Source organism: Saccopteryx leptura, chromosome 10, assembly GCF_036850995.1.
Source record: "Saccopteryx leptura isolate mSacLep1 chromosome 10, mSacLep1_pri_phased_curated, whole genome shotgun sequence".
NCBI classification, from domain to species: domain Eukaryota; kingdom Metazoa; phylum Chordata; class Mammalia; order Chiroptera; family Emballonuridae; genus Saccopteryx; species Saccopteryx leptura.
Genome location: NC_089512.1, coordinates 60825532 through 60839074, shown reverse-complemented (window position 1 = coordinate 60839074; position 13543 = coordinate 60825532). Strand labels below are relative to the sequence as shown.

Below are 13543 nucleotides of genomic sequence, written 5' to 3'. Positions count from 1 at the left end.
TTAATGTAATCATTAAAGTTCTCCTTTTTCCCTCCCTAAGAATTGACTTCTATAGGAACAATACTGGGAAAAATTAAATGGAATACTTAACTGCAGGACTTCCCAGAACCATTAATGGTAATGTGCATTGGGAATCCCCAGTGAGCATTTCCCAAACTCTTTGACCCTGCAACCTGCTTTTACAGAGCGTTTGCATTCTGTGGACAGAAAAGCTGTTCTGTCTTCTATTTCACTTGCCTCATTTCTAAAGACAGGCCCACAGTGATGTTCTTCAAGAGCTTCCTTATTTGACAAACATAATTAAGATGAGTATTTGAATATCACAACATATATTATTTTAAAATATCTATTATAAATATTTAAAGATGTTCAGATGAAGAAATCTATGGTAACTGGGAGTAAAATGTTGCTATACCTTCTAAAACTGAACTTTTTAGTATGTTACAGCAAATATCTTTAGTTTTTTCCTCTTTATTCTAGATCAGTGCTTAGAGTTATAGAGCATGTGCATTTAGTATCTATTCTGAAAGACAGAATCCATCCATGTGCCATATTAAGACATCAGGACCTGTGAAGTAATTTCCTTCCATAGTCCTTCTTAAATATAAATAAAATTTTAGTCATTTATCTAGTTTTAGAGATTTTCAAAAACAGAAAAAATTCTCCCTGAATTCTTCCAAGTGAGTCTGTTGAGAAGCTTATATCTCCTCATGTCTTTCTGTTTTATCATTTTGAATTATCATCTTGGGCATAATCAATATACCATCTAATATACCTCTGTATTTTGTATCTGTTATCCTTAGATCTTAAATTTTTTTTCATTTATTGATTTGAGAGAGAGAGATGAAGGAAGGGGGGGGGAGATTTATTGTCCCACTCATTTATGCATTTGTTGGTGATTCCTGTACATGCTCTGACCAGGGATCAAACCTGAAACCTTGGCGTATCAGGACAACACTCTAACCAACTTAGCTACCCCAGGGCTCCTCTCTAGAGTGTAGTGATGTTCTATCTCCTTTTCTATATGCTCATGGTTTCAGATGTGAGTTCTTTTGCCCTTGAAACTGACTTCTTGTGAAAGAATAGAAGTATCAATCAGAACAGAAAAAATAGACCCTTATTAAAGTGACTTCACAATACCCATTTCTTTCTTTTGTTTTCTGTCCTCTTTCTCCCATCCTCCTTTCTCCTCCTCCTAATCACTGAAACGAATATAATATTGTATATCACCTACAATTGAGAAATAAAAAATTATTTAAAAAAATTTATATCTTTTAAGCCACCCAATCTGTGGTAATTTTGTATGGCAGTCAAGGCTGACAAAGAAAAAGAAAAGTTTATGAGGAAAAGAAAAGTTTATGGTTAATTGAAGAAAATTAGTAAAAGTTAAAGATATTATTTTCAAACTGTGTTTTGCCATTTGATGAAATTTAACTCTGATGTTTATAGGTCGAAAGGGTATATATTAAGATATTTTTATCTTATCTCAGTTCCGGTCTTCCTTTAGCAGTAAGTGAGTTTCTAAAGTCCAGTGAGAAGCTCCTCCTAACTCACTTAGAACCTGGCATTGTGGTCACTGCTAACGAACACATACATCTCAAAGAGTTGACTTAGAGAAAAACTGAGGGGTTCCTCTTCCCTTGCCTACATGATTGAGACCTGAAATTCTACCAAGTGCTATCCAGAAAGTAAGGCATAAAGTGTGAAGAGTATAAGGTGCCTTGCAATACGCACACACATTTATACATGCATATGTGTACGTACAAACATATGAATGTGGTCACTTTAGACAAGTCTGCACTTCTAGGGAATTTTATATCGGAGAAGCAGAAATGATGGTCCTTCTACTTCCACTTCACTCACAGTAAACTCTTACACATTTTCTACTGAGATATTTGTCAATCTCATCAATAGTCAATTTATATTTCAGTAAAGGGAAGCAATCTATATCATATTGATATCTATCTTTCTATGTTTTAAAGTAAAAATAAAATCTTCAGGCATTTGTGAGTATAAATATAAATGTTAATGGGTATATCTGGGTGATGGGATGGTGGACGATCACAGTCATCTATAACTTTTCAGGTTTTCTATAATGAGCATGTCTCAATTTTATAGTCAGAAAAAATAGTGATTTAAAATGACATGTTTATTTAAGAAAGTTCTTAGAAACTTTTAGAAATTTTTTAATAGCCTTTTGATTATTGCTGCTCTTGTTATCTACAGAGTTCTCATAGCTCAGAACTCAAATGAGTAGCTAAGGATGGATGACTTCCCACATTTGTAAGCCTGGACTGCCGTAACAAAATTACTGCAGGCTGGGAATTTTTTTAAAATATTTTTTTATTTCTCAATTACCATTGATTTATAATGTTATACTAGTTTTAGGTTGACAACCCAGTGATGAGACATTTAAATATTTTACAAAGAAGCCTGACTTGTGGTGGCGTAGTGGATAAAAGGTCGACCTGGAAATGCTGAGGTCGCCGGTTCGAAACCCTGGGCTTGCCTAGTCAAGGCAAATATGGGAGTTGATGCTTCCTGCTCCTCCCTCCTTCTCTCTCTCTCTCTCTCTCCCTCTCTCTCTCCTTTCTAAAATTAATAAATAAAAAATTTAAATATTTTACAAAGATCACCTGATAAATCTAATTTTTATCTGACACTACACATAGTTATTATATTATTGACTATTCCCTATGCTGTACTTCATATCCACATGACTATTCTGTAGCTCCCAATTCATATTTTGAAATTCCTTTAATTTTTTTGCCCATCCCCCAAACCCCTTCAAATATGGCAGCCTTCCAAACATTCTCTATAACTATGAGTGTGTTTCTAGTCTGCTTGTTCATTTGTTTTTTAGATTCCACATAATTGAAATCATATGGCATTTGTCTTTCTATGTCTGACTTATTTCACTTAGCACAGTACCTTCTAGGTCCATTTATATTGTTGCAAATACCAAGAGTTCATTCTTTTTTAAAGCTGAGTCATATTTCATTTTATATATGCACCACTTTTTCTTTATTCACTCATCAACTGATGGGCATATAGGTTGCTTCCATATCTTAGCTATTGTAAATAATGCTGCAGTGAGCATATGGGTGCATATGTCTTTTCAACTCAGTGTTTTGGGCTTTTTCGGATAAATACCCGGAAGTGGAATGGTTGGATTCTTCTTCATAGCCTTTCTTTTCAAGTCTATGCTGTCTGGTATAAGTATAGCTACCCCAAGAATTTTTCATTTTTATTTTCATGAAATATATAAGGTTTGCCCTGGCCGATTGGCTCAGCGGTAGAGCGTCGGCCTGGCGTGCGGGGGACCCGGGTTCGATTCCCAGCCAGGGCACATAGGAGAAGCGCCCATTTGCTTCTCCACCCCCCTTCCTTCCTCTCTGTCTCTCTCTTCCCCTCCCGCAGCCAAGGCTCCATTGGAGCAAAGATGGCCCGGGTGCTGGGGATGGCTCCTTGGCCTCTGCCCCAGGTGCTAGAGTGGCTCTGGTCGTGGCAGAGCGACGCCCCGGAGGGGCAGAGCATCGCCCCCTGGTGGGCAGAGCGTCGCCCCTGGTGGGTGTGCCGGGTGTGCGGGAGTCTGTCTGACTGTCTCTCCCCGTTTCAAGCTTCAGAAAAATACAATATATATATATGGTCTACTGGAAAGTTCTGTCCGTTAATATCACAACAAGTTTCGACACGTAAGCACATGTTTATTTGGCGCATGTGTGCCTCTTTATTTTTATCACTTAATATATACATACTGACATAGCAAATTAACTAAAACAAAGTTGATTCACGTTAGTCTTATGTGTGAAGCGATAGTGTACCCATGGCTACTGATAAAGTTCATTTATGCCACTGTATTTTTATGAATTTTAACAAGGAAGAAATGCTACAGAAGCATGTAGAAATTTATTGAAAGTGTTTGGTGAAGGTACAGTTTCTGATAGGACATGCAGAAGATGGTTCGAAAAATTCAAAACAGGTGATTTCGACCTTTCTGATAAGCCATGTTCTGGGCGACCATCTTTGATCGATGATGACTATGTTGTTAAGACCGTGTTGGAGCAAGATCCTTTTCTGACAACATTGGAGATCGCAGAAAGGCTTAATTCAGCTCAGCAAACCATTTCGGACCATATTTGGAAGATAGGATTGGTATGGAAATATTCAAGATGGGTGCCACATGAATTAAGTCAGAAGAATTTGTATTTTGTTTTATTCCAAAAATGGACAGAACTTTCCGGTAGACCTTATATTTTTCCATTCCTTTGTTTTCAGTCTGTGTGTCTCTTTTGATTTCTTGTGGACAGCATATGTAAGGGTCTAGTTTTGTTATTCATTCAGCCACCCTGTGTACTTTTTTTTAATTTTTTTTAATTTTTCTGAAGTGAGAAGTGGGGAGGCAGAGAGACAGACTCCCATATACCCCTGACCAGGATCCACTCAGCATGCCCACCAGGGGGCGATTCTCTTCCCATCTGGGGTGTTGCTCCATTGCAACTGAAGCCATTCTAGAGCCTGAGGCAGAGGCCATGGAGCCATCCTCAGCTCCCAAGCCAACTTCGCTCACATGGAGCCTTGGCTGCAGGAGGGAAATAGAGAGATAGAAAGGAGAAGGGAAAGGGTGGAGAAGCAGATGGGTGCTTCTCCTGTGTGCCCTGGCCAGGAATTGAACCTGGGACTTCTACACGCCAGGCCAGCGCCCTTCCACTGAGTCAACTGGCCAGGGTTTACCCTGTGTCTTTTATTTGGAGTATTTAATCTACTTGCATTTAAAAAACTTTTTATTGCATTTATTGGGGTGGCATTGTTTAATAAAATTATATAGATTTCAGATGTACAATTCTATAATACACCATCTGTCTATTGTGTTGCATTCACCACCCAAGTCAAGTCTCCTCCCATCACCATTTATCCCCCTTTTGCCCTCTTTTACCTCTCCCATTCCTTTCCCCCTTGTAATCTCCATACTGTTGTCTGTGTCTTTGAGTTGTTTTTGCTTAATCTCTTTACTTTTTTTCATGCAGTCCCCCAACTATCATTTCCTCTGACAGTTCTCAGTGTGTTTTCTGTATCTATGAGCCTGTTTTTATTTTGTTTGTTAGTTTATTTTGTTCATTAGATTTCACATATGAGTGAAATCATACAGTACTTGTCTTTCCCAGATTGTCTTATTTCACTTAGCATAATACTCTCCAGGTTCATTCATATTGTTGCAACAGGTAAGATTAATGGAATACTACTCAACTGTAGAAAAGAAGGTAATCTTACTTGCATTAAAGTGATTGTTGATAGATATGTATTAATTGCCATTATTCCTATTTTTATTTTATTTTAAAAAAGTTTATTGATTGAATTTTAGAGAGAGAGGAAGGAAAATGGGCGAGATGGAAACATTAATTTGTTGCTTCATTAATTCATGCTATCTTTGGTTGAATCTTTTATGTGCTGAGTCCACCCCTTGAGTGTGTCACTTGTGGAGGTGGTTGGGTGGTGCTCTGTGTTCTGAGGCTCACCATTGAGTTCACTGGCTCTGGGATCTCCTGAGAGGTGCAGGTCAAGGTCAGTGGCCCTCCTAGGGCCACTGGGCAATCTGAAGATGGTTGCTACTTGTACTGGGCTTGGAGGTGCTTGGGAAAGGCTGAGGTGTCAACCAAGTCCATCTTCTGCCAGTGCCAGGCCTGGGACCACTGAGAAAGAGGCATGGGGCTTGTTTGAGTTTTGTGAACCCTTGAGAGATTTTAGGAAAGTCTGCAGACTGAGTTGAGATAGTGCATTTGTATGGAAAAGCCACTGGGAAAGGCTTAGCTGGGCCTGCTAGTTGGGTGGCACAGGGTCTCAGGGAATCAGCAGGGTGGAGAAAATAGTGTGAGCCAGGTTGATGGAAAATTATATATGGTACCCTCCTGCACCTGAAGAGGGAGGGTTTGGCAAAGGAACAATGGCTCCTGCCAGCGCTTCTGACTGGGACAAAACTGCCCCTCCAGCTCTCAGCATGAAGCAAGACTATTCAGTTCACCCTGGTGCCTTTCTGTCTGCTGCCCTACCTAGCCCTGGATCTCAGAGCTAGTGAGTCTGTCAGCAAGTAAGTCCATGAGCAAGCCCTTTAAGGAGAATGTCTGGGACTCCAGCAGCCCTCCCTTTCACTCAGCCATAATCTCTGTTGGTTTTTACAGCCAGAAGTGATGGGGATATCTCCTCTCATCACTTTAATCTGGGCTGGGAGACTGGTGTGGGGCTGGGACCCCTTGTTCCTCAGGGGTGACCTCTACCCCTGGGGTATTCCTCTTTACTTTTAACTGCCACCAATGGGTGTGGCACTAGCCTGTTCCACATCTCTGCCCCTTTTATCAGTTCAGTGTGATTGCTTATGTATATCCTTAGTTATTGGACTTCTATCAGCTAGATGTCAGGCATTTCTCAATAATGGTTGTTCTGTACTTGAGCTGTAACTTTGACATGGTTGTGGGAGGATGCCAGTATGCATTTTCCTATTCCATCATCTTGACTGGAAACTCCAGAAATTTATTTTCTTGAAGTTCTGGAATCTGAAAGTCTAGGATCATGGTGCCAGCATGGTAGGATTCTGGTGAGAACTCTCTTCCTAGCTGGCAGATGGCCACTTTCTTGCTGTGTTCTTACATGGGAGGGAGGGAGAAAAGAGAGAGAGAAAGAACAAGCTTTCTGTGTTCCCCTGAGGGCATTAATTCCATCATAAGTGCCCTATATTAATGATTAATCTAACCTTGATTACCTTCTCAAAAATCTCATTTCCAAATACCATTATATTAGGAATTAAAAATTCAACATATGAAATTTGGAGGCACAAAGACATTTAGTCCATAACACTCCCATCACTCAAGCTGGAAGTACACAAGACTTCCAGAAATTCCATCTAAAATACAAAAGAAGCCTGACCAGGAGGTGGTGCAGTGGATAGAGCGTCGGACTGGGATGCAGAGGACCCAAGTTTGAAACACTGAGGTCACCAGCTTGAGTGTGGGCTGACCAGCTTAAGCAAGGGGTTGCTGGCTTGAGCGTGAGATCATAGACATGATCCCATGATCGCTGTCTTTAGCCCAAAGTTTGCTGGCTTGAAGCCCAAGGTTGCTGGCTTGACCCCAAGATCACTGGCTTGAGGAAGGGGTCACTCACTCTGCTGTAGCCTCCTGGTCAAGGCACATCTGAGAAAGCAATCAATGAACAACTAAGGAATGAAGAATTGAACAAAGAATCTTTTTATCTCTTTCCCTTCCCGTCTGTCTCTCCCTATCTGTATCTCTCTCTGTCTCTCTGTGTATCTCTGTCACACGAAAATAAAATGCAAAAAGACTGGAAGACTATACATAAAAATATTAATGATGGTTGTCTCTGGATGGTGAGATTAGAGTAGATTTTCTCCATTTTTAATGTTTTTAAAGTTTATTACTTTATAACTAGAAAAAATGCAGTGAATATTGTTTTAAAGCTAAATGTAACATATCATAATAATCTTGCAAATTTCAGAATCTGTTTATTTCATCCTCTTGGGTTTTTTTCTGAGTAATAAAACTTTCTCCAGCATTTCAGGCACTCAGATTTTTGGCCCAATAAGTAGCTGTTGTTGCTCCTTGTTTTCCTTTTAATTATAATAAATTATTATATCATCACATAAGACATGTTTCAGGCATATAATATAGGAAAATAAAATAGGAAATAACCACAAAGTCATGACAGACACATTTATTGCTAAGTTGTTTTGTTTTATTTTGTTTTGTTTTGTGTGAGAGAGAGAGGGACAGATAGACAGGGACAGACAGAAAGGGAGAGAGATGAGAAGCATCAACTTGTTGCAGCACTTTAGTTATTCATTGATTGCTTTCTCATATGTGCCTTGATGGGGCAGGTGGTGCTCCAGCCAAACCGGTGACCCCTTGCTCAAGCCAGTGACCTTGGGTTTAAGGCATCAACCTTGGGTTCAAGCCAGTGACCTTGGAGTCATATCTATGACCCCACACTCAAGCCGGCAACCACAAGCTTAAGCTGGTGAGCCCATGCTCAAGCTGGATGAATTATGTTCAAGTTGGTGACCTCAGGGTTTTGAACCTGAGTCATCAGCATCCCAGGCCGACGCTCTATCCACTGTGCCACCACCTGGTCAGGCTGTTGATAAGTTATTATAATGAATTAGTTATGAATTCATAGCTTATTCTTGTCTTTGCTTTGAAAACTCTTAGTGATTTAGATTCTAAGAAAAATGAATTGTTAAAAAATGAGTTGGTGGTTTGTTTTTAATTTATATTCAGTTATAAATGTATATAAACTACAGGAGTCTATACAATTAAATTGTAGGTAGATGATAGTGAGACAACTTACGAGTGAAACTATCCACGTGTTTAATTCATAAGATTGATTTGAGTCTAATAGTGAAGTTTGGGGAATGTTTTTTTCCTTCTTTAAAAACTTTCTTCTCTATTGGAATGCTTCATTTCTTACTGTGCTCTACCTTGTATAGGAAGCCTGTCATTTTCTTTTTTTTTAAAATTCTCTATGTTTTTCTTCTCAGTTAATCCCACATTGTAGTTTTTTTATTGTAAATGAATAGGTTAAAAATGCCATTCAAGGTATAATGTTTTTTTGTCACGCAGGAAGCCCACTGCTTGCCAAATAAATCATGACATTGTGATATATTATTTCCAATTGCTATAAATTTTTAATATTTAGTGTATCAGTCATACTTAGTCAAGTTTCAGCTTTTTAATTTTACTTATGTCTGTAGTTTAGATGAGAATCCTTTTTCCCATTAGTAGATTTTAATTTCCTTTCCTCTCACAGTCAAATTCCAAGCATGCCTTATAAAACCAGCCACAGCACAAACACATGAAGAAACCGTTTTGTGTATACAAGTAGACTCAAGTATATAGAGTGGTAAACTATATCTTAAATTACAAGTTTGTCCATTTAAAGGATGTTTTATTTTTTAACACTTTAGATTAGTTTTATCATTATTGTTTTGGTAATTTGATTCCTAGATATTAGGCAAACATATCTAGGTAACTTTCTGTATTGTATTGAGACATGATCTTTATTGGAAGCTTAAAAATAAGCTTATAAATAAACCTCAGAAGTGAAAAAAGTGTTCTGGATTCAGGGCTATGTCTACATAATAGTTAATGCATTACTAGCAAAATACCTATCTGAAATTCTATTTTGATGATGCCAAAAAAGATTTTCTTTCTCTCTTTTTCTTTCCTTTTTTTTTTCTTAACTAACAGGACACAAAAATTGCTTCATTGGAGCGAAACATAAGGGATCTTGAGGATGAGATCCAGATGTTAAAAGCCAATGGTGTGCTGAACACTGAGGACCGTGAGGAAGAGATCAAACAAATAGAGGTTTACAAAAGTCACTCCAAATTCATGAAAACCAAGGTATGGTCCAGAATTATAAACTTTTATACTCTTAGTGTGACTGGAAAGTTACGTTTTACATACATACTTTTCCTGAATACCCACATAATTTGCTTTATATGATATCATGAAATATATGGACAATAAGGAGGAATGCAGAGATTTTAGTTCAGTCGCATGGATTCCAAAAAGAAATCAGGGAAAACCTTTGGTAGAGTTTCTACTTACAAAGATTTCAGGATTTTCTAATGAGTTCCTTTGGTGTCACTCTGTCTTGGAGTTAACATTTACCTTTAATAGTCCCCTCATTTGCATATTTTCTTAGTTGTCAAAAGTCTACTATTTTTTGGAAGTTTCTATTATTGCCACTTTTTTGGTGCAACACTAGCAAGCGATTGTCTCAAAAGGTGTTGATCTTAGAAGCCAATTAAACTGATTTCAGTGGTATGAAGATATTTTGGTTTTAGCACTATGTTTAAGACAAGAATGATTTTGAGTACCAGTCCTGCTATTTGCACCAGTTATTAACTTTTCTAAGCTTCAGTTTCCACATCTATGAAATAGGGATAAGAATAAGAAAAGTACCTATGCCATTGGGTTCTTTAATAATTCCAAGAGATTCTGTTGCTCTGGAATATTAATAATTATACTAATGGGTCCTATTAATTTATTTCTTATTGGCAGTTTTGAAGAATTTGTCTTATATTTTTCAAAATTGAATTGGGCTACAAATGACCCATGTACCTGAATATCTATTATTTTTGCATATGAATAATTATTGAATTTATGAATAGTCCAAGTAGGTCTTATGATACATTGAGGTGTTTTTTTTCTATCTATTCCTGCCTTTAAATCATTTTGCTTCTGAAAATAATAACCAGACAAATTAAATTTATTTTACTACTTGCTTTTAAATACTCCTATATTTGTTCTAGGTTTTAGTCTTGTTTATTGCCTTATAAAATGCAGCAGATTTAAGCAGAATGCAGATTTTTATGAGAAAGCAGTGGGAATATGGAGAAAAAATATTTAAATGATTGTTATAATTTTTATAAGTTATGAAATAAATGCATACTCACTGCAGAATATTTGCAAATTATAAAGAGGAAATAATAGCTAGCATCTACTACATCCCATATGTTTGTGTGTGTACGTACATGTTTCTCTAGGGAAAAAACAAGAACTGTACTTTCTTCTGCCAACCTTGAGATTATGAATAAAAATTTGGGTCAAGGAGTGGAGCTATGAGAAGTGGAGTGTCCAGTGGACTTGAATCGAATCCCTGTTTCAGGAACCACTGCAAAATGCAGAGTGGGTTTTCGTGCTCTGCACTGCCTCCTGGTCTCCTTCCTGCTGTCCTTCCCAGTCGGAGTGCTGAGAGGAGTGCAGCAAGCACAGTAGGAGGCCTGACGATGCTGACCAAATCTCACTGGCAATGAAGACCAGAGGCACAGATAGGAGTGAACTCATGGAGCCAGGGCGGGGGGGATTATTGTTGCAGCTTACACATTTCCTCCCTACCCTGTCACTGAATGGTGGGAGACAGTGCAAGCCTTTTCTATAACTCAGACTGCCATGAGATTTGTAAACTTTACCCCTCACCATGGACTCCGTCCAGGTAAATAAAACATTTATATGGTCTTCAGCAAGTAAGTCATGATCTTTATTGGCCCACAGTCGTCTGAGAGGCTTACTTTGAAGGGTTCCAAAAGTGGTCAGGTCAGAAGAATGTTTGGGAAGATGAGGGCCGCGGTGGAGAGCGCAGGTGGAGGACTGAGGCCGACCCTGGCAGGTCTCCAGCCTGCCCTTGCTTGCTGCGTGGCCTTGTGGGGTGACTTCAGTCACTCATCCACAGTTTACTCTGCTGTAAAATGGGGTGACACCACCAACTGCAGAGGTTGTCTCAAAAGATTAAATGAAATAATGTTGCTTAAGTGCCTAGCTCAAAAAAATAGCTGTTGACTTTTAACAGGCAGCCAGATATTTCTCCAGCTAAATAGTTTATTCGGGAACAGCAAAGAATTGCAATTTGGGGCATGCAGTCTAATGGTAAACAATGCTCAGTTCAGAGAAAAAAAAGAAGAATTTTTTGGACTTGGGAGGGGCTGTTATAAATGAAGTGTCCTCTGGAGGAAACTGAAAGTGTGAGGTATCGTGACGTTCCATTGCGGAGCTATGTTAGTTTCCCATTGGCTGAGCTGTTATTGGGTAAGCAGGAATCTTTTCTTCCTGCTGTGGTAGTAATGCAGTATCACTTCTTTTTGGAGGTGTGAGGTGTGTGTCTTACTGTTGGGGTCAGTTGGTCTCCACGTTCATGAGAGCATTCTTGTGTCCTGACTCCACTTTAAATGAGGTTTTTGTTTATTAATTTTCACACAGTTAATTATAGCTATTATTATTGAAGCATATCCAAATATGATGATAATAATTTTGTACTTAATTTGACTTATGGGGAAAATGGATTTCTAAGAAATAAAGTAAAAATGAGTTCATATAATATCATATCCCTTATAGACTGATAAAAATTAACTAAAAAGTATTAGTAAAAGTTAGCTTTTTATATTAATTGAAGGAATGTTTTTATTGGATTGAATCATAACATTTATTCCTCATACTTAATACTGTTATGTCAATTACTTATTTTTCTTTTACTTGATAGACCAAGCAGGTCTATCAAGGCACAACTATTGCTAAACACTTAGTCACGAATGCTTGTGTTTGTGCTTTGTGAGATCTCTTAGGCTATGTGCACTGATCCCAGTGGGTAAATCGCTTGTCATGGAACTTGTTAACTTGTAGAGGCATGGAGTGATAGCCTCTAAAATTGGATCACTAGCATATTTCATGGTCCACTGTTGCTTATTTGAATACTTTTTATACAACGTTTATATGACTAGATCGCTTGTCAAATCATCACAGGTATGTGAGGAGTTAAATTTTGCAATAGTTGTTTACACACATTGACAAAACAAGTCAGTGTCACCACTGGGGTCTCTTGAACAATTTAATTTTGCAGAGTTGTCTGGATGGGTAAAGCTGTCATTGGTGGAATTTGAGTATTGCAGTCCCCATAGACTTACTATCCAGCACATGGCACTGAGCTAGCTACTGAGGGACACTAAAAATAGTGCATGTTCAAAGTATTTTTCATTCCCTCATGCTGACCACTTGGTTGGGAATGTAAGAAATATACTCAAAATCTACCCTGAATATGTGATGGGAGGAGAGTTCACTTCAGCAGGAGCATTGCAGGTTGTTTAGGTTTAGAGGTAGTATTCTTTTATCAAAATATTCAGATTGACAGAAGAGCACTGGCAGGTCTGGTGAAGAATGCATACTCAAATTGATACCAGAGCAAACTTAGAAGGATAAGTGGGAATACCATCCCACTCCCAACTTCACACGGATAAGGAAGTAGGAAGAACTCAAGTCTATGTGAAATGACAGGTTTCCAGAAAAGAAAATAAATATTAGATTTAAGTTGCAAAAACCTACAGGCTCTGAAACGTACTTGAGAGATGGAGAGTAATTGTTCATGTCATTGGGTTTACTGAGTCAGTGATAAAAGTGAAAACCATAAAATGACTTTGGATCCCAACTAACGGAAAATGCTAGATTTGAGGCCGGGAATGTTGCCTTTATAAAGTTTTGTTTTAATCATAAAGACTCAAAGAGTCATGGTACAATATTTCAGAAATTTTTATAAAATGCTACATAAGCAGAGGAGTCGAACTGTTTAGAAACCAAACCTAACATTATAGCTAAATATTGTTACCTCTTATATAACAAGAGGTTTGTATAATATCTAGAAAGCTTTTAACAATAACCTATAGAGCTTCTCTTTTACCACGTGCTTTCAGAGAGGTACCTTCAGGATGATGACTGTTTACAATAATTAGGTTTGGAGGGACTCATTGATCTGAGTATTTCCTTTAGTAGAGGTCTAAGCATGTTTTATCAGGATTACTTGGAAGTGTATTATTTTAAAATTATTTTTATTTATTCATTCATTTTTTTAAGGGAGGGGAGAGAGAGAGAGAGAGAGAGAAGGGGGGGAGGAGCAGGAAGCTTCAACTCCCATATGTGCCTTGACCAGGCAAGCCCAGGGTTTTGAACCGGCAACCTCAGCATTCCAGGTCAACGCTTTATCCACT

The 13543-nt window shown here is 38.2% G+C and overlaps 1 protein-coding gene across 3 annotated transcripts in view; it reads left to right on the top strand.

Moving 5' to 3' along the window:
- ERC2 (ELKS/RAB6-interacting/CAST family member 2) overlaps positions 1 to 13543 on the top strand; it is a 1061162-nt gene that overhangs the window by 364022 nt on the left and 683597 nt on the right. For all 3 annotated transcript variants that reach the window (XM_066351701.1, XM_066351699.1, XM_066351702.1), the window contains one exon: positions 9255 to 9410. In XM_066351701.1, coding sequence (XP_066207798.1) covers positions 9255 to 9410 — 156 coding nt within the window. The remainder of the gene's footprint in view (positions 1 to 9254; positions 9411 to 13543) is intronic.